Source organism: Falco punctatus (genome assembly GCF_963210335.1).
Source record: "Falco punctatus genome assembly, chromosome: 9".
Lineage (NCBI taxonomy): Eukaryota > Metazoa > Chordata > Aves > Falconiformes > Falconidae > Falco > Falco punctatus.
Genome location: NC_137589.1, coordinates 38,526,300 through 38,551,816, shown reverse-complemented (window position 1 = coordinate 38,551,816; position 25,517 = coordinate 38,526,300). Strand labels below are relative to the sequence as shown.

The 25,517-nt window shown below is 40.7% G+C and overlaps 2 protein-coding genes across 3 annotated transcripts in view; one reads left to right on the top strand and one right to left on the bottom strand.

Annotated features, from left to right (window-relative positions):
- The window catches only part of CAMK2G (calcium/calmodulin dependent protein kinase II gamma), a 164,893-nt gene extending 151,135 nt beyond the window's left edge, over positions 1-13,758 (bottom strand). For both annotated transcript variants that reach the window (XM_080401228.1, XM_080401229.1), the window contains exon 1: positions 13,734-13,758. In XM_080401228.1, coding sequence (XP_080257354.1) covers positions 13,734-13,743 — 10 coding nt within the window. In that variant the 5' untranslated portion in view covers positions 13,744-13,758. The remainder of the gene's footprint in view (positions 1-13,733) is intronic.
- A 1,331-nt stretch (positions 13,759-15,089) lies between these two features.
- Positions 15,090-24,269, top strand: PLAU (plasminogen activator, urokinase). The gene is made up of 11 exons (XM_080401246.1): positions 15,090-15,139; positions 16,634-16,742; positions 17,844-17,898; positions 18,073-18,177; positions 18,710-18,875; positions 19,204-19,289; positions 19,389-19,578; positions 20,201-20,352; positions 21,343-21,483; positions 22,058-22,206; positions 23,040-24,269. Exons 2-11 carry the CDS (start codon positions 16,683-16,685, stop codon positions 23,232-23,234), a joined length of 1,299 nt encoding a protein of 432 aa, XP_080257372.1. The 5' UTR covers positions 15,090-15,139; positions 16,634-16,682; the 3' UTR covers positions 23,235-24,269.
- The last annotated feature ends 1,248 nt before the right edge of the window (positions 24,270-25,517 follow it).

The following is a 25,517-nucleotide window of genomic DNA, read 5'->3' as shown; positions in this document are numbered from 1 at the left end:
CTTTTCTGGTTCCGTACATAGTGAGAACTGGCACTCTGCATTACGTTGCTGGCACATGGTCTCACACAAGGCCACAGACTTTGACAGCTCCCCTTACTAACTGCATATGATTAAACTGCTTTGACTATATTATCCCCTTTTCTCATTTCATTAGAAGTGTTTCAACATATTTCTAGTTTAATGCCCTGTATTTTGAACCTTGCTTTTCAATGGCCATTTCCTTCTCCTCCCCTTTGCCTGACTAAGTCACCCAGCCCTTCCTCTAGCTTTCCCTCCTGGGGTAGCATACAGGCTCCCTCACTTCCTTCATGATCTAGTGGAAAATTTTGTTTTAGAGGGTGGAGGAAAGGTAAAGGAAGTGGAAGGGAAGAGACCAGGTTTTATTGGTGTGCTGTGCACGATGAGTGCATTCTTTATATGACACCAAGAGAACTTCTTGATCACGTTCCAGAGTGAAATCTTGCCACTGTTTGTCACATTAAGTAATACACTATTCCTTACTCTGATGGAATGATTTACTCCTTTAAGAGCAAAGGGGCTTGGACCTGCAAGCCCAGTTCCAGCCAGTGGTCCATGTTGGTACTGTTGTGCCCAGGGAACTGAATTTTGCATGCTTATGTCCCCTTCTCTGCTGTGGAAGCTACTGCATCACCCTTGACAAACGGCATCTTCTTGCTAACATGGTATATCTGATGTTTAAACACATTCTCAGCGTTAATGGAGGTACTTACATGTTGACAAACTCCATCTACATCCACCTGTTAAATGAGCTACCTAACATTTAACATGCTCCATAACCCCAGAAATCAGTTCACCATTACATACAGATTACAGAGGTTAACTAAATGGTCCCAAACATCTTCCTGCTGCAAAATCCAAACCATTTCTATGCAGCTAGTAGCAATTTTAACAGTAATGCTAGCAGGTCCAAAACAAATGTTGCCAAGGGTCCTACTAAAAGTTCTCTAAAATTAAATCAAATGCAGGTAGGTATTATTTCATAATTACAAATATGAAATCAGGAAAACTATAAAAATATTTCTATGAACAACTAAACACAAAAAAGATTTACAATTCTAAGCACTATGTCATCGGCTACATGCAGGATCACAACATCTATGCTGCCTGTTGGACAACTTCAGATTTGAAGCTGCAAACTTTCACAGCAGATTCTGGCATTACTTTGTAAATCCAGGTGCCAAATTTTTTTGCCACAAACCTTCACATAAATGACTGTGTGGATGAATGACATTAAGCATCTGTTTTGAGGACTTATTTTTCTTAAACTGTAAAGTTGGGGGTGTGTGGGGAGGTCTATATAATAATGGGATTTAAAAAAAACAAAACAAACAGAAAACTCTGGAGTAGATAACTTAGTATCTACAGTAGATAATTCTGTACTGGACCTTGCAAAAGCCAGTAGGAAAGATCACATGTGTGGAGCATCTTCGCTTTAAACTTTGCTGAGGTTTGTTCAATTCTATCCATAAAGACTTTGTTTAGAAAAAGCTGTTCTGAGTCACTGTGCACTTCTACTGGGTCACGAGTCCTGAAAGGAAATGGACTGCAAATGCCTCAGTGCATCCCTTCAGCTGCAAAACTGAACTAGCTGAAAACCCTTGGACAGGTTACAGTGATGGTGTCTGTCTAAAAGACAGCTTCCAAGTGGGATAAGTAATGGGATTGCAAAACTGCAGGTGCCAAGCCTGGTATTTCCTGGAGTGCCCACAGAAAGACAGACTGCACATCTGAGTTGTGGTGCTCATCTTTCCAACATGCCTACAGGATGGTGACCAGCTAAGTGCAGGAAAAACGTACGAGCTTAGAGGAAAGGAGAGGAATTATTCTCCCAATGAGGTAAGTGGGAGAAAGTCATAATTATCCATGTCTGAAATATGGGATGATGTGGGTAATATCCCTGTTCTCATCGATAGTTCAATGAATTTCCCTGTGGCCACAAACAGTCACGACTTTAGTTTTATATTCCACACACTAGAAAGAGATTTGGACACTGGCTCAACACTGACTCAGTGGGCAAGGTGCCGTTTACTGAATCACAAGTACCACTTCCTGCAGGACTGTTTTTGCCCGTAGTATTTTGAAGGAGTGCTTGGCTGGCTAGCTGAAAATCAACCTCACAACTTAAGATAATGAAGTGGTAGAACATGCACAGTTTGTGCAGCATTTGAACAAATACACTGTCCCATCCCATTGACTCTGAATGAGGTTATTCAAATATAGTAGGGTTTCACACAGGTTATACAATACTCATTTTTCTTAGGAAGATAAACTTTAGTTTTTTCAAATGAAAAACCAGAAAGGATGCCTATCTATATGCTTGTCTTGCTTTGTGACCTTCTTCAACAGTGCTGCAAAGCACATCATTGTAACAGAACAGACATCTTAATGAATAGGATGATTTTTCCTTGTCAGGAAGTCATGATAGCTAAAACTTTCTGAGTGTGTTGGATTTCCATATCTTAGGCTGTAAATCACTTTTAGAGTCAGACAAAACCAAGACAAGCAACTCTTAGGTCACTGTAATATTACACATTTTGAAAACAAATAAAGTTCGTGGGGTGGGGATTTTGGTACTACACATGGTACTATTATCAGAAATTACACATATAATTTCATGCACAGATCTTGCACATGACTTTCCCCAGCTCATTAATTTATTGCCAAGTCTCTGGTCAATAATGCTGGTAAATGTACTTTTCTTTTTGATAGGCAACAGAGTGCAAACTCTTCCTCTTGGTGACAGGCTGTCGGCTGCAAGTAGCTAAATGGTTAATTCCTAGTAAGGGTCCGTAGGTTTATCATGAGGGCATACTTTCCTGCCCGTGCTAACCACTTCAGCTGTACATGGGACCGCAGAGATGTTTTTGCAACTCAGCCAAGCCTAGGCACTCTCCTACAGTTTCGTGACTCTCCTGCTATGATTTCCATTAGCAAAAGTCTGGGCAAGTTGTGCTTATAAAAATACTTGTTAAGTACTAGGAATATACATGAAATAAAGCTGTATTCAAATCAGAAGTAATGCAAGCTTCTGTTCAGATTTCTCATTGTTAGCCCAGCTGTAGCTATTCTTTGGGAGCTTGTTTAAAATACATTTGACTACTTGCATGCCTGCCAAAGAAGCCAATATTTCACATAGAGTATTTGCTTTACTTGGTAGTAAGTAGTAAGTCAGTTTTCATTCTAAGAGTGACTGAAAATTTATTTAGTCTGGACACTCAATTAACTAGATTTTTGAAGACATTTGTCCAAGAGGAGTGTAGTGGTACAAGAAGAGAACTGTATAAGCCTGACCGTGGGCTGCTAACACATTCAAATTTCCTTCTTATGTTTAGTGCACAAGGGCCTAGGACATTATTTTGCTGTTACTTTAACAGCACTGATCCAGTACTGGAATGATGAAAACAAGAACCACTGGCAAACTTGAAAAATCAAATCAGAAATTCTCAGATGACATAAGGCGGGCTGTGTGTGTGCCAGGCACTAAGATCTGAACCAAATATTTTGCAGTGGGTATTTTTAACTCATACAGGCAGCTGTGGATATTTTTAACTCATACAGGCAGCCCAAATAGCTCCATACATTCACAATATTCCTATATACCCAAAACTTCAGCTCCTAAGTACATTATTGTAGAATTTCCCATAGCCACAACCCAACATGGTGCTACAGAAGATTGCCGTGCTGTGGACTACAGGTTTCAGCAGAGGTGAGATGGCAATAGTACTATACAAGAACTCATGAGTTCACTGTTGCCTTCAGTCACTGCATATGATATACCGTTCCAAGGCTTTGGGATAGAGCATCAGACAAGGACATACTCCTACTGCTAATCACCTGCTTAAAAGCAATGCTTATAAACTTCTGTTTTGTCAAGTAGTAAAAAAGAAAATGCGATGTTGACTGCTCAGCTTTCTGGCTCCTTCTCTTCCTATAAAGACTTCTTCAAAAGAACTGTTTCTACTGCTTCAAAAGTTAAATCTCCTGTCAGTGTTCAGAGAACTACCTGTCAAACCAAAGGTGCCTCAGCGTTCCTGATGAGTCAGCTCGTGGGACTCTACTGGCTGTAATAGCATTGGTCCATCTCACATCTGAAGAAATCCTCTCATAACAGGAAAATCACACTAGGTATTTAGGTATCTATTCTTATTTTCACTTTCATTAAATTGCTTGAAAAAATCAGTGTCATTTATAAATAACCAAAGCATAGCTTATAATATTTCTTTTGCCTTTTGAAGTGCCTGTACTACATAGATACGTATTAGAGCTTGTATTTATATTTTTGATAGGTTTTTGAAGACAGTTAAAGTTTGTTTGTGTGTCTAGTCTGAAGTTACTTACACAAACTGTTTCAAGTTATAATACTTCATATATATGCTCGCACAGACTTGGATGTCACATGCTCTAACTGTGGTTCCCTTATGCTCCTTAAATTATTTTTGTCTTTTCTGTTTTTCTCTGGTGGTTTGTTTTTTTTTTTTTTTGTAGGAATCAGTCCTCAAAACTTATCACAGCTAGGGAGAAAATGTCAAGCATGCCTATAGAAGGCAATGTGGAGAAACACAGAGGTCCAAGTGTGCCAAATGATCTTGCTGCACAACAGAAAGCTGTGAAACTGTAGCTGTGCAGCACTGTCAGTTTAATGAGCCACACTTTCAGGAATTATCTCATGTTAAAGTAGTGACATGCTTTGAGGATTAAAGCAAACACCTCTGCCTGGCACTGAATACTATTGTGGAATCACCTACTAATATATCACCAGACTGTCAAAGACAGGATAAATTCTTTTTTCAATATGAATCACACAGTGGGAAGAACAGAAGGAATAGTATTAATCACCTAAAACTATCTGAAGCAAGTGACCTAGTAGCCTATATTGCCTTTATTGGAATTTGGCTTGAAAATCATCACTCTTATGAGCTTAATGTCCATATGTATCAAATCTAGGCATGGAAACATTTATTTTTTTTTTAAAAAAAGGTGCTTCACCTGGTTCAGCATGCCTAAGGCAGTTATCTGCCTTATATCTGATGTGCTCATGTCCCATGAGAGCACCCCTAAAAGCCTTTAACAGGTTCTACAGTACACAACATCACGCTTCTGCAGAACCATTGCAAAACTGACATTCAGTGCCTGCACTAGAAATGTCCTTTCCTCCCTTAAGACTAATATCAAGTTATCTTCTAAGAGCAGGAGTTTGACAAAACAGCCAGCAGTAGCAGCACCCACTTTTTGCAGTTACCCTGAAAGGATAGATTGGGATTCCAGGCTCTTGTCAGCCTAAAGCATGAATTTCTAGCTTTTGCAATGAAGAGGGTGACCTAGGGCAGGAGTCAGCCTCCATCATTTCCTGATGAGAATGAGGTCCTGCAGAGCAAGAAATGGGGCATTTATGAGGCCCAAGAGACTGAGTAACTACGTAGCTTTCCAGGAAAAGCTGTTCCATTGGCACATATGTTCTACAGTGGGCTTTTTGTATAATTTTGTGGATACAAGAAACAGTGATGAGTTATTATGGGCCAAATGCTGATCCCTGTTACACCAGTATAAACTTGTTATGCAGTAATTTGGCTTACAGATGCATATTTCAGAAGAGGGTTTGGGTCCCTGATTTAGTAGGTATTTTGGTACCCAGACCCATTCCATTGGAATGGGCAGAAGACAAAGATCTCCCTAAGCTAGTTTTCTTTTAAATAATACTCAGTGCAGCCTAAGGTAGTTTTAAGTAATATTCAGTACAGCATAACACAGTAGCCTAGGATTTGTCCTGACATTCCTTACTCCCACTGAGTAATGCTTATTCATAGAAGTAGTTCCATATAATGAATTGTGTTACACAGACTATATTAGAAATTTCCACTTATCTCAGGGGAATTCACACAGGCTGGCAAAAGCTTTCCTAATAGACGACAACATGAATGTTTATCACCAGGTGCCAGGAGGGAAAATCCAATTCTTTCCTGTAGTCTGTCTTACCTTGACAATATCCCACACTTTGCACTACTGGCAACTCCTTTGCACATTGACCGCTTTTCAGCTCACCAAAGCCAAACTTAACAGTGGAGTTTCTCCTCCAGCTCTAGTTTAGGCTTTCTCTAATCCTCCTCTGTCCTTTGCATGGAATGGAAGCTATTCAGAGCCAGAGCTCTGCCATTCTCCTGGGCTTGGGAACTCCCTTTACACATCACTTCGCAGATTCCACAGCTCTCTCCTTCACTGCTTCTCTTCATACTCTTCCAACTCATCACTTCTTTCCTTGAAATGGCTCTTTTTGTTCTCTTTTTCCTTCACCTTACATCTCCCTTGGAAACACCAACTAATTTGCCATCTCTGTGCAGGTGATGTTACCCCTCTACTGTAAACCTTCCTCACTCTGTCAGAGAATAAATCTGCACATCTCTCTGGTATCATCTTTTGTAAGACCTTTCATAAGATCAAACTCAACTTAATTATAACGTTCCATCTTTTCTGGTCCTTTTGGGTCCAGGACCACTGTCTTCCACCTTCTTCCTCTGTCACTGAAAGCAATACAACTTTTCAGCCTGCCAGAAGCCTTGACAAATGCAATTCTGCTTCTCTTGTCTGTGCTCTGAAAAGCTCCTGCAAAGTCTTTTCTTACGGAATTCTCTTCAATCAAGTCATCCTGTATCATCTGCCTGTTCTTCACTGAGTCAACCACACATAATTTGTTTTCACTCTCAGAGCACCTCATGACCTATGCTATCTAGGCCTATCCTCTTGCATTCATCCTTTGGATGCTGACTCCTGAATAACCTGCGTGGCCAGCCTCCACTGTCCATTTACTAACTTTTCTGATATTAAGTCCATAGATAAGTGACTTTCAACCTTTTCCAGTACAACCTTCATTTGCTAACGTCTTCTCCTGCCATTTCTGACAACTACTTATTTAATAACACTTCTTTCTTAACCTTCTCCTGCTAAACCACTTTTCTGAAAGGTAAATGACGCTTAACAGTGCCTCTTCACCCCCTCCACCTTACACCCTGCCTTTCTGATCCTGACTACAACAGTACCAGCATGCAGCCTAAGATGCTGAGCTTTAGAGATTTATTATCATGGACTCTGCTCTACACCTTGCCTTCTCCATCTCCTCTATAAATGCCTGTCTCACTCACTGTTTGGTCTGCAGAGACAAGTGAGCATACTCCTGACACCACTTGGGAAGCCAAGGGAAGATGCACTCCAAAGTTGTTTCAAAAACTTCCAATGAAGGAGGCTTTGTTGTATCTCAATTTGAGATATTTTTCTCAAAAAACCACATATATTTCAGAAGAAATAAAACACTGTCATTTCCAGCGGTTCTAACCAAAATCACATAATTACCTAAGTGGTCTGTATTGCCAAGGAAGAGCCATGGAGACAGAGGAGGGAGACAGAAACTAAGTATTTCTGCTTTCTGGCTGGAATATCCTTGGTGGTACTGATGATAGGTCACTATAGGTCAGACCTCCCTCTGGAAAACTTTGCAGAAGGATGGAATAAAAGGCCTATTTTGCAAACAAAAAGTGTTTTTTAAAGGTTTCGGGTTTTTTGTGTTGTGATTATCGTATATGAGAAGGCTCTGTAATCTCTCTTTGTTTATTTTTTTGGTCCTCTGTCTATCAATAAATGCTGCAACTGCCATAGACAGGATAGGTGTTAAAGTTCCTGCAGCAAAGAAAGCACAACTTTCCTTAGAGATGTATTTACTTTAATTCTATAAACTTTAAATAACAATCTGCAAACAAAGATTAGGGAAAGTAGCACAATGTCTATACTAGAAATTAGTTACAGGAAGCTAACTAGAAAGAAAAGGAAGACTGCAGTCAAAACATCCAAAAGAGTGGGAGGGGGAGAAAAGATAAAGACTATTATTAGAGTACATGAGGTACACGCTATTATTAGAGTACTTGAGTTAATTCTGTTTCCCATTTCTTAGTACAGACAGTTTCTTTATAAGCTTATGCAGGAAGAATGCTGTTGTTCAACAGCACCCAGGAAGCAACTTATTTTTCCTCCTTTCAAACTCTTTTTCATCTGAATTGTTCGACAGGTGTTCACCTGCAAGTGTTTTGAGACTGTCTGACACACTGGGCAGTACTGCCCTATGGGCTCTCTAAACTCCCATTTTTTTGCATTTGGTATCCTTTTCCTTCAGCTGTCAATTCACAGGGGTGTCTTTTTCTTCAGAGCTTTTCATAGAACAGTCCGTGACTAATGACTACAGAGTTATTTTTCTGTAGCTTTTATTTATTTAGATAATTAATGCTTTACAAATTTATACTGCTGCCCACCGTTATGGTACCTGGATATTCACAGCCAAAACAATCCAGCATTTCAGGATCGTAGCACAATTCCGTGCCGTGGCTGCCAGCAACCTGCACCTCTGGTGAGCAGCAAGGGATACACTCAGCCCAGCTGCTACCCTCTGGGCAGACAGGGCTCCCTGCCACTGATCCCACACCTCTGGATTCTACCCAAGAGGTACAACACCTACACACCATGCAGGCCAAACTGATAAGAGCAGGCAGTGTTACACCCTACTGAGAGCAGGAACAATTAACTGTCTCTCTACTAAGACATCTGTTATGGTATTAGTGCTGCTTGGAAGGGCAGCCTGTAAAATCAATGTTTCCTTCCCCAGAGGTAGGAACTGTCTGTGTTAGTTTAAGCATTTATCTTCCCTCAGGAGTACGAAAGCCAAAGACAGAGAAGGAAGGAGTGGAATCCTAAATGATCTTCCCAGGCAGCCTCTCACGGAGCAGTGCCAATTTTATCACCAGGGCTGTATTGCACAGAGGGTTAGAGTATGCTGCTTCCCTGGATGCACCATCACTGGGATACAGCATGCAGAACTCATCTCTCAAAATTTGCTTTCTTCCCAGTTTTTAGCAAATCTCTTTTTTCCCAGAAGCATGCCAACTGGCATGCTCTCTGTTGGTTTTCCTGTGGAATGTAAATCTGATTGACTGACGCACTGCAGAAATAATATTCCAAGGCAGCTGTTTCTGTAAATTCCCAATGTTATGATTTCATTATGCTGTTTCAGATCAGTAAATGGCAGACAGACACAGGATTCCCTTGAAAAATAGGGAACTATTACTCTGGAACTTAAGATCACCTAAAGACGCATGGCTTAATCCCTAAAAAACTGTATTTGCTTTCTGCCTTCTAGCTTCACTCTCAGAGGTCTTCTTTTCTGGGTTTCCTCCAGTGCTACCAGCAACTAAAAACCAAAGATAGCCCTAGACCTAAACGCAAACAGAATTTATGTTATTTAGGATCTGGGTGCAACATCTGTAGCTCAGACTAATCTTTGCTTTCAATATTAGCTGTCTCAACTAAGCAATTTCACAAAAGTCAAACAGATCAGTGATTTTCATAATCAATAGGTTTTTCATAATCAATAGCTGATGATGAAATCCTCAGGTGTGATTGATCATTGCTGTTCAAAAAAATACCTGTATCCGGACAGCTCACTGAAACAACAAAACATTGTACACAAAAAAAGAACATCAAGTAGCTGCTTTCTACGCATGAATGAAATGGGCCCAGTGATAGGGGATTTCACAGGTGCTCAAGGTGCTCAGCCTGTACCGAGAGTCGACTACCAGCACCGTCAGTCACTTTGAAGAATGCAGCTGGAGTATCCAACAAAACTTTGCTTGAGAGGGATTGTATTGATCTAAAACTTCAACCACATCCTCTCCGAGTGTAATGAAATAGCTGAGCCAACAGCAGTCGGTTGCTTGTTGTGACTGAAGCAAGTTTGAAAGGTTTTGATTACAATGGCTTCATTCAGATATAAAGGCTGGCTACTCTTGCTGCTTGTAAAGCAACAAGTAGTACCAACAAGCACCCAGAGAGACTCCATGGCCCTCAGCTGATACACTCTGCTATTTTGACCCATGCAGATAACATAGATCAAAAATAAACAGTAGGCAGCAAGGACAAGGAACAAAATTTTAAATAAACAAAGAAACGAGTAGCTGAACTGTACCTAAAGGAAATGAGATCACCATTTGCTTCAGATTCCAACCACAAACAACTGACAAGTAATCAAGAGTCATTAAAGTACAAGAATTTTTATGAATCATATTGGACTTAAAATCAGCTACTCTGGAAATTCCTGGGACTCATGCAAGCTGTAATTTGAGAGAATAAGATTCAAGAGCAAGCTGTACATTTTTAACTTTATGAATGGTGACAAACATAACATTTGAAATCTATTGGCTTATTCAGTCACACCTGTTATCATCTTAAGAGCTAGAAGTAAACTGATCTAAACAATTAACTTAGCTAATATCAAAGGGGCAATATAAAATGTTTTACTGTAAAAGTGCAAGTGTTTTTAACAGTGAAGCTAGAATATTCTAAAACAACTTTATACTTGAAAATCAAACTTGTAACATATTTTATGGCTGCCTTGAAGAACTTTCTGCCATAATCCAAAATTTATTGTAATGCAATGCTGTCTGATTTTGAAGCCACATTCCAATACAAAAAGCAGTTGTAAATAAACTATATTCTTTATATTCTATATCCATAGTTGGGGCCATTTAATTCAGTGACAAGCTGTTTTGTTTAGAAAAAAACAACCCAACAACAAACTATTATCATTACAAGGATGACAAGTCATGTCAAAAGGATCTAGGTGTTTTCTTAGCTTTTGTATTCTTAATCACTAACTAAATACCAAACATGAGGCTTAACCCTGCTCTTTTATGTAGATGACAGAGGTTTAGGCACACATAACTGCTCATATGCAAATGCAGATCTTTCTACTCTTAATCCACCAGGAACAGAGAGGACTTGCAAATAATTTTTCTATTTCATGGGAAGCCATGTTGGCAAAACAGATATTTTGACTAGTCAAAGGACTAACAGAGATATGAGTGATATTATTTGTGATACAATCCAGAATGTGTTCCACACACCACCAGACTTAAGGCAATACAAAGCTTCAGGCATATCTGAGCTGTGACCCTGAAAGTGCCTTGCACAGAGGTGACTGCTCCCCCTGCACGAAGCCCCATTACCTTCAGCAGGGACTTGCAGAAACGCCTGCTCACAGAGCCAGGATTTAAGGTTTAGGGCAGATTTCTAAGCATGGTTGTAATTTCAAGCATGTGGAGATTCCTATTAGGCTAGTGAATGTCCCTGACTGAGAAAATCTATGTGAAATATCGGGGCACCACAGTAAGGTAATTTTTTCGTGATAGAACAGCACTTCTGTGGCAGGTCTTTTTACTAACATTTACAGGGTTACTTACCTCTCCATGAATTCTGTCCTTCTTGGGTTGACTGATGGACCACCAGAATCAATGTGTGGCGGATGGTGTTTCTCTCTAGTTTTGATGTTTTATCATCAGCTGTGAAAATGAACACTGGAACTAATAATACCTCCACCCTGGCAACTTCTGCAAACAATGCAAACCTCACAATCTCTTTCAGTGCACCACCATGAGATAAACCCCCTCTATTTCTTTAAAAAGGTTGATGTCCTCATCTAGTTGGAATGGAATGTTATCTTTTCTAAATTTGCTAAGTCAGGCTGGCCTCCTAGTCTGAAACATTCAAGTTACTTCAACTATAAATTAAAAGAATCAGCAGGATTTTTATCAGCAATTGAAAAATAAATCACAGAATCACAATAAACCAAGAGATTCCTGACTGTAGCTTCAGGGTTGGATCCACTGCACCTGACCTCTGTTTGAGAGAAGTACTATACAACTGCAAGGGGTTCACAGACTTGGATCACACGAGCAGCTCGTAATAGCTCTATAGATTTTCTTTACTTTATGCTATAACGCAGGTACCAACAAAAGAAATAAAGCCCTATTATTAACATCCCTGACTACGTAAATGAGAGAATGACTTTAGACTTTTGTGAATTATGTTGTCTTGTTTAGACGCTGTACTTCTAAGTGGTTAATTGTCTTCTACAAGGCCACTCATAACACTTCCTGTAGCACCTTTCTTCTTCAGAAGTCTTCCCCTCTACCATCCTGCCCACAACACTTCCAAATTTATATAAGAGACCAAAGTAATGAAACCAGAAACATATAAGGAAAAAAGAATTAAAGAGTGAAAAGCAGAAAGGAGGTCTCAAAATATAAAACTTGTTCATGGGTCTGTACAGGAGTTCTTCTCAAGATCTATGGCTTGTCATTAATCAGTATCTACTGGGTAAATAGTTTCCACCAGGGGCCTTTCAGTAAGCATTTTGGTTTGTTCACCATTCTTTCCAAACAACTTTGATTTTGAGTTATAAAGACCTTATTTTCCTCTGAACTATTACAATCTTAATCTAGAGAGATGACATGGCTTGTAACAGGACCCTTCTAAACTCTCAGAACAGGCAGTAGTGAACAAATCCTGAGCCTGAAGCTACCAAAAGCCCCTTGGTAGCAGAACGGCTGATATTTCACCCCTCTCATCCCCTGGGTCTGTGCATTTCCTATCTGTGCAGGTGGGTCCAGCTTTGAGGTCAGGTGAAGATCCTGCCAGAACTGCCAGGCTACAGATTTTACAAGGTCTCTGCATTAAGGCAGGGCACATCACAAGGATCCAAAGGTTTACTCCACCTGAAAGCTCACTTCAGGTCTCATTCTGCCACCCATCAGCCAGCTCAATGAACTCAGGCACTGGCAATTATCTCATCAATTGCTGCTTCCCTAAGAGTTAACACTCACAGAGATCATGTGGCTGTGTTTGCTGTGAGATTACTTGCAGTACCAAAGCATACTCATTTGCAGCTAGCTTGGCTATCTCTCTTCTAAACCATAGTTTCAGTTCAATCATACAACTATAATTCATTTACCTGTCTAGGTGCAAATATTCAGACCAGAGGAATTTGATGGCACTAAAGCAGTACTGCAAACATGCCAGAGTTTCTGATCAGTAACTGTTACCAGTCCAAATAAAACAAAGTGACACCACAGCCCAGGTTGCTTCTCCTCCTGTCCTTTTAGATGTGTTTTATCATTGAGAATAAATACAGTATTTCAGTAAAACCTAAGTATATAACAAATGGTACAAAAAGGGAGTTTTGGATCTTGCTTTGTCTTGTGTGCCAGAGCAAAGACAACAAAAGTTTTTGGCTCTTGGACCTGGGAAACAGGTACGAAGCTTCAGGTTTTAGGGGGAAAATGATGAATAGGGGACATCTACACAGCGTGGTCCAAGGTTCAGAAAGGTCATTGCTCACACTTCTACAGAACTTCTCAGGGAACAACACATGTGAAGGAGGAAACCCAGATGCTCTAGGGTTGACTCTTTTTCCAGAAATAGAGTTTGAGGAAGCCAGCAACGCCTAGCACCTCTTCCTCGGGAGCATGGCGGAGGAAGGAGAGGAGCTGTCCAGCTCCGAGAAGCCCTCCTCTTCCTGGCACCTTGTCCCTTCCCTACTCTCCCTGATGAATCAAACCACAACCCATTTCTTCATTTATTAGTGTATTAAGATTCATTAAGTGAGTAAATGTTCCAGACCACTTTTAAAATCTGCATTATTTCCTTGTCCGGAATTTATTCCCTAGGATAAGTTTCCTGCATTGCCACTCCTCTAAAGTGAAAAGCGCACCATGGGGATTCTGCCTTGATACTTTCTGTCCTCTTTCTTAGAGGATCTATTTGCTTATGATGTTGATGTATTCAGTCACCACAACAACAGAGGAAAATTGCTCTCCTGAAATTCAGAAAGGTTTGTTCCTTACCTATGTTCATTTTTTGGCTTCCAGCTTGAGCTGTTTCTCCTGACTCTGTTCCTGCCATTCAGTGAAGTGAGTTCAGGGTGCTTTCGGCAGACATGAGGTCTGTTCTGAAGCGAGCTTGAAGACCTGAACAGAAAGTAACATACAATATAAGTGGCTGGTGCCCCAATAAAGGAATGGTTATACCACAGACCCCACAGAAATAGAAGGTGGGGAGGGAAAAAGAAAGCTAAGCCATACTCATACCAGTGAAGTTAGATGTCAAACACAGAACGGTGGTCTCCTTAGGACCTGAATCATCCAGTTCTGAAAACATGCCTCTTGAGGGGAAGTCAGGTCAACTCCTGCTCTAACCTAGCCTCTGAAAAAAATGCTTTTCATCAGCTACACAGCCTATGGAGCCCTCTCTCAGCTCGGTCACCTGCACTAGCTGAAGCTAAAGCCTATGAATATACCCACAAATATTGTGTACTGGTTTGCTGTTATTCACCACATTGCTACAACAACACAGCATAACATGAAAAAAACCACATTTGACTGGGCTAGGAAAGACTACCTGTTTTGCTACACCTGCATTCTTAGACAGACACCTGTCAGTTCACATCTCCACCCATATCTTATGAAATGATCCCTCTTTGAAAGGCAGAAATTATGGGAAAACCATGACCAAGTTCTTGGAAGCAGAAGATTGCTCAGGGGTGAGGGAAGTGCAAATTGCTTTGGAGAGGATGAGTTTAGCCCCTGCTGTGAGCCCCCTGTCCTAAGAGATGCCAGCTGCCTCTAGGGATGCACCGGGCTGGCCCCTAATGTCCTGTGTTTCAGCTGGAGGCGGCTCTCTGAACACACATTCGTCGCCTCAAGCAGACATCCTGGCCCAATACCCCCTCCCAGTGGGCTGTTTAACTCACACCTGAATCTAGTTACTAAACTATTAATTAATAAATCATTAGCGCTTCTCTCGTTATGGATCGCACCGTATGAACAAAATACACCACGCACGTTCATTTCTTTAGGCGTATTTCGAGTCACTCATCTCGTAGCTCTCACGCACATTTTTATTTTTTTAATGCCCCTGAGAGGTTGCTGCCTGCCGCGGGGACCCCGGGGAGCCACTTCCAGCAATCCCACCCCCAACGAAGCTGGTGGCTTGCCAACTCCCCTCGCCCTCGAAACTAAACCTCAACGTTTTAAAATCCGCCCCCCTCAGCCCTGAGTCAGGTCCGCGGCCGTGCCCGCATCGCGGTGAGCGCCCCCGGTCCCGCCCCAGGTCCCGGCGGGCGGGCGCGGCCCCGCCCCGGGGCGGCAGCAGCGGGCACGGCCCCGCCTCGGCACGGCCTTTATAGCGGCCGCCGGCACCCGCACCAGCACCAGCTTCTGCCTCCGAGCCTGTCCGCCGCGCTCCTCCGTCGGTAAGTGCCGTGCCCTCCAGCCCGGTTCCGGGAGAAGCCGCTAGCTCTCGGTCGCACGGGATGCCGCGGTCGCTTTTGTAAATGAATCGCAAACAAGAGATCTGCGCTGTGCCGTCTGCACGAGAAATCGGCGGCGCTGGTGCTGCTAGGGCTGGGCCTGGGAAACTCGTTAGAGTTGCAAATGACAGGTTTGCAGAGCTGCCAGATATGCTAAAAATTATGTTAATATGAATAATGTTTAAGGGAAAACGTATCTGCTGATAGCACAGCTGAATCTGAGGAGGGTGCATGTCCAAGTATCTGAGGTAGGATTTGCTTTCTTGCATTATGAAACCTCGTAAGTAAAGGGTACATCTGGAGCAGTCTTTTGGTCTGGGTCATGTCAACTCTTTTTCAAACAAATCCAGTGATCTTTTGTATTCCCCATGTTTTGGATCTTACCACTGAATGGCCTTAAAGTACCGGGGCTGTATTTTTTTCTGAATAAAACTGAACTGGGAAATGCACTCCAAGTACCAGCAGGCATTCAATCTGCAGGACCAGACATGAGCTAGGGCGATGTGGAAACCTCTGAAGCAGGTACAGTGTGGAGCAGGTCTTTAGCACCAACTGGGTTCTGCATACCCTCTCCTACTGCAATGCATGACTTGCTGATGTAAATTAAGTTTCACATGAAACCTTTTTTAAAAAATCAAGTTTTCTAGAACTGAGAACAGTTTAAAAGAAATGATCCCATGACTTGCATTGCAATAAAGAAAAAGACATACCGGTACTTTACAGCTTTCTTCCCCCATCATTTTTACAAGTTATTTTTTAAGAGTTACTCTTGTGAAGATTGCTGTATGTGCTTGGCTACAAGAAGATCTAGCTGTGTATAAGAAATCAAGACTGAATATGTCCTAAGTCTCTCTACCACTGTAAATAAGGGAGGTAACATCAAGACTAGACTTGCAGGAGTTTGCAGTGGTCAGAGGCACTCAGTGAGGTGGCTAGGCTGATGCAAGCACCTAGCCTCAACAAGGTGCAGTCAGCAACTAGAGAGGTAATCGAAAACAGAGGCTTCCCTTTCATACCCTAAATGCAGATGTTCAGTGCTTTTGTTGCATGGTAGTAATAAATTAGTTAAATAGGTACAAACAGCTGGACAGCAACTAAAACCATCTTCCAATTCCTTAATGGTGTGAGTCCATGCTGCAGAAACTGAGTATGGATTTTTCTGATTTCCTTCCCTCTGCTTCATTTAAACTGGTTGTATTGCTAAAAGTAAAAAAAAAAAAAAACAACAAAACCACACACACAAAAAACCAAACCACCACAACAAACTTCAAACTATAATCTCTAATTTATTATATGGAAATAATAAGCAGATATTCCACAGCAAGTCAATGGTTAATTCTTCTGTCAATAGTGTTGTGACTTATTTTTGAAGACAGTAGAAGCAAGAAAGCTGACACCGCAAACTACAACATAACACTAAGTTCTTCTTATTTTCAGAAACAAAATAATACTGATAGAGGAACGAACTGAGAAGTTAAATAACAACATGAAGTTATTAATCTTCCTCACAGTAACCCTGGGCACACTTGCCACTGGACTAGATTCTGTAAGTTTTGAAATGGGGTAGGGTGTCGGGGGGGGGGGCGGTGGGGTGGTGTCACTTGGAACCACTTGTGGCTTGGTTTATATGTCTGCTTTGGACAGTGTAGGCTCTTGAATTGAATTCTCCTTTTTGCTGCCTTTGCACGTACATCTGTTCCACATACACCTCCAAGAAACATGTTTTTGAACCCTTTGAGTTTTCTTTTGATTCTGTTCCACCCTAAGATGTCTGCTCGCATTCAAATAGTGAAGATATGCCATAATGAAGAAGTCTAGCTTTTCTGTTTTTGTCTTAATGGGATTTAGACCTGGACACTGAGCACCAAATGCTCACTGGTCTTTCACAGAGGTGGATATTAGACATTAACTAAATTTCCACCTCCCCCTACTTGAAAGTGTGACACTAAAAAAGGAGCAACAGATACAAATCTGAATATTTTTTACTAACAACTTGTATGATAGTTCGTCAGCAGAGCCATTCACCAGCACTGTTAATTGTTCTAGCTCAGACAAGCACGCTTGACCTCTGGGAAAGGTATACCAAAAGCTTAATCTCATTTAATTCCACAGAGAAAGAAATATCCAGCCTGGAAAGCAAAGGCAGGACTTGAAGTACAGGGCAAGAATCTGTTGCATAAATCTACTGGCTTTTATTCCACAGTACAAATGTGAAGGTCACCAAAATAAGAGGCAGCTGGAGAATACTGCATCTTTGCTGCACTACTTAGTGGCTGAGAGGTGGAGAGGGAGAAGTTCACTTCCCTGTTTCAGGGACACTTGCCACTGAGTGACACTTAGGTCCTTATAGCAGCAATAACTGCAATGTTGACCTGATGCAGCAGACCAGCTTGGTGGGGCTTTTCTGAGGCTTTTTGTGGTTTGATGTTTTTTTCCAAACCAAGCAGAATGGGGAGCCATACTGCTTTGCTCAAGTAGGGTGCCACTTCTCATTCACATCATCATTCCACAGAGCCGGTTCAGCTGGTAACTACATGCAAAAAACTGTTAAAGGTATGCAGTAGAGAACAGAGCTTGGGCCCATAAAAGATAATCAAATCACATAAAAGAATCTGTTTCCCTAAAATACTTTTTTCTTTTCCTTTAGACTTATAGCAAGAAGCACTACAATCTGCCATATAAACACAGATCATATCACAAAGGTAAATATCTGCCTGTTCTGCTTGAACCTAAAAAGAACTTGATCCTGTAATTACATCTTCATACAAGAAGGAAGACTCTTAATGATACTTAAACACCTAAAATTTAGTTTGCAATTACATTTCACTTCATCATTCAATGTTTTGTCTCTAATTAGTGATGCCTTTTACTTGCAGAATGCCATTGTTTGAATGGAGGAACCTGCATTACCTATTACGTCTTCAGGGGAATTACCCATTGCATATGCCCAGAAGGATACACTGGGACTCACTGTGAACTAGGTAGAGTATCTATTTTCCTTAATCCTAGCTAAATTGATTGAAAAGATCTAATGAATGTGAAATGCTAAGTGAAAGTATTACCTATAAACACATGACTAGATATCCTTTAGCATTTTATGCGAACAGACTAAGTGAGGAGAAACAACTAAATATTGGCACAAAAGCAGGATCTCTTAATTTTTTGTGTCCCTACCGCCTCACTGATGTTGCCTACCTCACAAGCACTTTAGTTAGATGTGAAAAAAGTGAACTTATTTGGGAGTGTTCAGGAACAGAACTGATTATATTGTCAAGTACACTGAAACTACTAAAGAAAATAAGCATGCTTTAAAGCATAAGATACTTGATGCTCAAAATTCATATTGAAAAATTTTAACAAAAATACATTATCACTCGATATTTTGCATCATCTGTTTTCAAGTGTAATGCATGAACTTCTTTCTCATTGGAAGAATCCATGCAGAAGATTTACTGTCTCAATAACATACATATTATAAACAAGAATATGCTGCTAACAAAACACTTTTCTCAGATGTTGACAGCATGTGCTACACTGAGAATGGGGAGGACTACAGAGGAATGGCAACAGAATATGAGTGTCTGCCATGGGACCTTCCCTCTGTAATCAGGAGGGCTCCCTTCCATGCTCACTTGAAGAATGCTTTGCAGCTTGGACTGGGAAAGCACAGCTACTGCAGGTAAGAAAAAGTCAGTCTTCCTGGGACGACTTCTATTGTCACAGCCCCAGAAGCACCTCAAGTGATAGTACATGTTTTATTAGATTATCAGAGAGGTGAATTTTGACTAAAATCTGGAATGTGACTCTGAAGTGTTTAGTGTTCTTGCTTACCACCGAAGCTGATTGTACTGCAAAATTCCCTGTACTGAAACAGCAATAGTTAATTAGTTTCTCTGGCATATCTTGCAACAGAACACTTCTGGCTTTTCAGGACAGTTAGAATTCTAAGACACTATCACATTTTTAAAAACTGCCTTTATGAAAAGAACACTTCCTTTATCTTCTAGAAACCCAAATGGAAGGAGCAAGCCCTGGTGTTACACCAAAAAGAGATTCACCATTCGAGAAACACCCTGCAACATGGACAAGTGTGGTAAGTAATATCAGCCTCAATACAACTGATTATTTTTTTAATAGCACAAGGTTGATTCTTAGTTGTAAGAATATCTGAACAAAATTTCTCCTTCCATAGGACCTGCATGTGGTCAAAGGAGCATCAGCAAGTACTTCAAGATTGTTGGTGGAAGCCAGGCAGAGGTTGAGTCTCAGCCTTGGATAGCTGGCATCTTCCAAACTAGAAGGGGCACTGACCAATTCCTGTGTGGTGGCAGCCTCATTGACCCCTGCTGGGTGCTTACAGCAGCACACTGTTTTCATGACCCGTAAGTTTAGTTCTGCATCCTTCTTACTTGCAACTTCCTTGTGATTTCTTTGCGTGATGCTTGCTGAACAACCCTTCAAAGTGTAGCATAGTAAGAATGTGCTTTTGATTGAGTAAAACAAGACGACAGCCATAAACATTAAGCCTGTGGGAGTCCAAGTCTAGCAGAACGAGCTAGCAAGATACAAATGTCTTGGTGGATTATGCAATTTAAACAAATTTAGCCAAAATTGGAGCCAGGGTTTCATTTTATCTTAGCTGTTTGCAAAACAAAAAGTGTGCTGAAAGGTGACAAGCTGTTGAGCAATACATTTATAGGTGTTTTTTGTTGTCTTTCCTTCAGAAAACTGATCCTCCTGATCTCCTGCAGAGGATTCTCATTGCCAATATCTGGCATTAGTAGCAGCTAGCTAGGGGTGCATTTCAAAATGCCTGAACACCTGTCTTAATCCCTTCAAATGGAAAATCAGGATGATTTCCTTTAATGTATCAATTTTAAAGCTGACTAAATTTTACTTTTTCTTGTCAGCATTAAACACAAAAAACCCTGGGACTGGTTCTAAACTGTTTGACCCCTCTCTCAAAAACTGGTAGTCTTCATGAATCTCTTTACTCTCGCTCAGGTCAAACCCACTAGACAAATCCAGGTACAAAGTCTACCTTGGAAAGTCCATGCTGAACGTTACTGATGATAATGAACAAGTATTCATGGTTGATGACATCATTTCTCACCCAGAATTTACAGATGAGACAGGTGGCGATGACAATGATATTGGTAAGTGTCATCTTAATATGAGCCTTTTAAACACTGAGGATAGGTGAAGGCTACATATTTGAGGGCATGCATCTTCTAAAAGTAGAACCAGAGATGAGATAAAGGGGAGCAGGAACTAGGTATTTCTGAGAACTAGGCCTGTGCTAAACAAGGATTTTCTACTTGTATAAACTTTGTGGTACATCAGATGCATTACCTGGCACACAGTCAACTATAAGCCTGTCTTATCTCTGGACCTGTACAAGGCATGGCTTTACCATAAGCACTGGTGGCAGCATCCCACTGCTACAATCTATTCTCTGTCTGCAGAGATCACACTATGTATAGTAAATGGAGGAAAAAAATGCATGCACAGTATGTTTCATCATAGTAGGGGAATGCTATACTGGGTACCACATTAGCCAAAGTTATCCTGAAATAAGAATTAATCCAGATTTCTGTAAATCTGTCTGGCCAATCCCTAAACTGAGAAAATCAGGAGGTGGGTTTTTGCAACTTGGACAGAACAGACTTGTCACTTGCATTCAACACTTGGGACTCTACCACTCCTTCAAAATTCCTGCTACTAAGGGAAAAATACTCAAAGAATAGCTTCATAAGCCCTTCTGGTGAGAAGTTGAGTTTAAACTGCCCCCTTTTTCAGCAGGGCAGCGGATGCCACCCTCTACAGCTGTTCAGGAAGTTGAGGTTTTAAAACACCTGAAGATACACTTGCAGAATAATTTTCTCTGAGCTATTGGGCTGTATCCTTCCAGGAAGGAAGTTCAAGTTGGAACATTTGCCAATTTTAGTGCTAGGAGATTAATTTTGTTGTTACTAAATAATGACCTAGTGTCATTCCAAAAGGAATGAGAGAACTTGTATGTAACCAGAACTAAATGTAATTACAACTATTCCCATTAAGTGTACCAAATACTACTATTGTCAGATAACTTAAGGGGGGAAAACTTTGCTTACAAATCTAAGTATCTTCTCTCGCTTGTTTCTCAGCTTTGATAAGGATAAGAACATCTACTGGGCAGTGTGCAGTAGAATCCAAATATGTCAGAACAGTCTGCTTGCCAGAGAAGAACCTTGACTTACAAGAGCACACTCGGTGTGAAATATCTGGCTATGGGAAACAAGATCTTTGTAAGTGAATAACTTCTCTTTCCAATGTTGTACTTCCACAATGTGGGAACTGGATGTTATTTATACCATGATCTGCCAAGGATTAAAAAAAAATATTTCATTCTATTATTCAATGTACTTCCTGTGCTTCCCTAAGGTGATCTTTGCTGTCATCTTCTCTAGCTGTCAGTGGCATTTTTCCTATCTGATGTTTCTTACACTTAAGCATGCAAAGTAAGCCAAGATGCAAACCACAGCAATTTCTTCATTCCTGATGTGATAGGGAGTAAAAAAAATTAAGCTGTTAAGGATTAACCAATAACTGTGTTTGTGCAGAGCTTCCTTCAAAAACTATCAAACTCTTTCTCTCTAAAACCAAATGCAAACTATAAAGCTCAGTAACACTTGTTTTTTCTCTTTAAAACCTCTTCCTTAACAGCAAAATTGAGGCAGTACTGCATAAGGTGGAAGTAAGAGCCTCAAATCAGATCTGGAAGGGTTATGCTAATTTTAAGTGCTGAATGTGTGTGTTATGGTTTGGTTGGTTGGTTTTGTCCTGGATGGTGAAAATAGTTAAATACTCTTTTGTTTGCAGATGACTATTCTTATGCTCAAAGACTGATGTCAGCCACTGTAAACTTAATATCACAGAGAAAATGCAAATATCAATACTATGATGATATCAGAGTTACTGACAACATGGTCTGTGCTGGAGATCCCACATGGATGACTGATGCATGCAAGGTAAAACTGGTTTGTTCTATATTCTGTATAATGTTAAATGCATAGACACTATATGAATTGGGTAGTGGCAACTTGTCATCCTACTAGTCAGAAGAGGCTGTGTTTGTGTAGCAGGAATTTAGTACATTCAGTAGTGTGACTAAACACATGGAAGAAGGCTGGGACATAGTTAGGTGTTACCCCCTCCTCCGGACCCTCCTTTGGTGGTGCAAGAAGTGCAGTAGCTCAGCCACAGTTATTCCTCAAGGCCTTATTTGATTTATGAATCAATCCATTCAAGCAATGGCTGGTAGATATGCATCAGTTCCAGTCTCAGCCTGCACTTCCTTAGCGCTAACTATAGCTCAGCGAAGGGATAAAAGTAGACTTGGGGGCACACTGACACCCCCCCCAGTTTTCTCAAAACTAGATTTACTTCCCTGCACTCTTACTGGGCAGAGTGATTATGTGAGCCACTGAAAAGAGCAAGTTTTGTCATTAAGTTTACAAGTACCTTATAGACAGGGAGGCAATTGAACTGGGTGTGTTGGCTTTGACCTTGTATCACTAGCCTAGTATCTGTGACTATAAACTTAGGATGTTGTGTGCAAAGTAACTATTCTCTCTGTGCCCTGCTAGGGGGCATCTAGAGAGCTCCTTACCTGACAGACTGTTCAAGTCACAGCAGATGCTGAACCTTCTGCTCCATCTATGCAGTGTTCTCAAAAATCAAAACTTTAGCTCATAGGTATTTACTAGCTTTTTTCACTCTAAAAAACCTAATCATAACATGCTCCCTGTTACAAATTCTCCAATATGCAGAAAATGGTCTAATATGTTCTTTCTGTTGTCAGGGAGATTCCGGTGGCCCCATGGTCTGTGAGCACAATGGCAGGATGATACTTTATGGGATTATCAGCTGGGGAGATGGCTGTGCAAGGGAAAACAAGCCTGGTGTTTACACTAGAGTTACTCGATACCTTAACTGGATTGACTCCAATATGAATGCAGTTACTACCAAGAATCGTTTTGTTCCTGAACCAAAGTGACCTTTTGTCTACAGCTGGACTCAAATGCACAAGATTAAGCCTATACTGATGCCAGGACACTGAAGTCCTGAATGACATGAGAGGCTTTTGTTTTAAATGCTTGTGTGGTCTGCCACTCCCATCGGTGCTCCTGAGGCAGAGAGATGGTTGATGTATTATCTTACTTACTCTGAATTGCCTGAAAACCACTCAGTGGGAAGCTAAAATATTTAACTCTTAAATGAATATTCCCATGCACAATACTATGCAATATTAAGTTATCTGTCCACTCTAATTTATGAACCAGCATTGGTCTGGAAGTATTGGTACAGTTTTAACTTATTTGACTCAAGTCTTCATTTTTATACATGGCCTGAGTTTAAAATCTTTCCTCATCACACTGAACAATACTAAGATTCAGGTCTTGGAAACCTAACCTGTTAAGACCAGTACTGAGAAGAGTGATCAGGTTTAGCATCAGAAGGTGAAAGAAGCTGAATTGGCATTATTATCACTAATGTGTAAAGGAGGACCAAAGCCTGCTTAGACTGACACAACAGTTGGTGTGCAGGGTTCATTGCAACAGACCCAACATATAGTAACATCTTAAGGATATCACCTGTAGCTGTGTCCGTGTTACAAACTCTTAATGTGTTCCATTTAAGAACTATGCTGCAAGAAGGCAAATGGAAACCTGACTGATTTCCAGGTCCCATTTGAAGGTGTCTGGGTCACGGGAAAGCCTGATTATGTAACCCTTTTCCAGTACCTCTGCACCCAGGAGAGGATTTAAGGACTGTGCACGCACTGAATGCTGCAGGTGCCAAGTCAAAACTTATTGCCATTAATTTTACTGATATTATATGGTAACTGCTTCTTTTTTTCCCCCCCCAAGACTTACGCTGATTTTATTTTGAAACTTTTTTGTTTTATAGATTTGTGTTATTTCTATGAGGGCTGGAACCTCACCCTTTATTTAATTATTTTTACTGTGTTTAACTTATTGTTTGTATTAAAGATGTTAAAATATCATTAAAGAAACTCCTATTATTCTTATGTGTCTGTTCCTTCTCTCTTCAAAGGGGAAGGGTATGATTTCAAGGAGAGCTGCTATTATTAAGTTCTAATCTGAACCATTAAGTCCCTTGGTAAAACAGAAATGTTTGAAGTTCCTGTTTATAAAGCATTTTGTATGAGAAAGTAATGTCTTCTGCTCTGGGCTGGAGTGCTAGAGAACTGTGTGTGCAGTACCAAGACACAAAGCATAGGTTCAACAACAGTGACGAGGATCCGGTATCTGTGCTGTGTGCTTTAGGATTGCCATCTAGTCCTATGGACTAACTGTTTTCAAGTGGTTGCAGAACATTCGGTCAACATGTAAAGCAAAATATCCTATGTGGGCTTCACCCCAAGGGACTAGTTTTACTGCTCAGGAACTGCTCTTCAATAAGATCCAAATCGCGGGATGGGGGGGGGGGGGGGGGGAGGGGTGGCAGTGAGGGAAGGACCAAGAGATTAGTTTCCTAACTTAGCTAAAAAGCTACTGCATGTGGAAGAATGTGATCAAGCAACACCAGGGGAAGGTGCTAAAAGGAAAGCAATAGTTTCATCTTTCCTCAGTACTTCTTTATGGGCACTAATTTTGGAAAAGAAGAATTTGCAGTTGACCTTAAGTACTGCTAAGCAATGTCTCAGTAGAAATTATATCTGAACAGCAATATTTATTTATATCTGTTTATTTTCTCCTTCAAGAAGTTCAGTTACACCATGCTAAGAACAAAGAAGCCAAATTAAAGCCAACTGCATTTCTAATTCTGGATGAAATGTCACAATTGAACACAAAATAAGTCCTTGCAGACGATACATTCTTTTGTTTGGGCAGACAACAAAGGCAGAAAATATCATCAAGCTCTTCTCTTTTGGGTGGTTAAGGGAACACAGTGAGATCCTAGCATCGCTTCAACATCCTAAAGAGCATGCGCTGCCTGCTTTGATTTTGTTTTTTTTAAGGAAGCTATAAGGCAGGCTGAAGATACTACTATAAACAGTGTTTATAGCAAGTTTACAGAGAAGAGTCTGTATCACAGCATCAAGATGCCATGTATGTGTGTGATGTTTATAACTGTGAAAGTAAAAGGCTTGCATGTACCGTAAGAATATCCTGGAAAGTATTAAATGACTTCCTACACTGAGATGGCCATCGTGGAACAAATTAGCAGCCCATCAGCAGGCTAATTTCTTAAGTTAGTAGTCCCATCTACCCTAACCAAGTAACACAGTGAACCAGCAAGGCTCTTGTAGTTA

Coding starts and splice junctions, on each gene's coding strand:
- PLAU (XM_080401246.1), top strand. CDS start 16,683: ATGAAGTTATTAATCTTCCTCACAGTAACCCTGGGCACACTTGCCACT. Junction 16,743..17,843: donor TTGCCACTGGACTAGATTCT/GTAAGTTTTGAA, acceptor CTTTTCCTTTAG/ACTTATAGCAAGAAGCACTA. Junction 18,178..18,709: donor TGGGACTCACTGTGAACTAG/GTAGAGTATCTA, acceptor CACTTTTCTCAG/ATGTTGACAGCATGTGCTAC.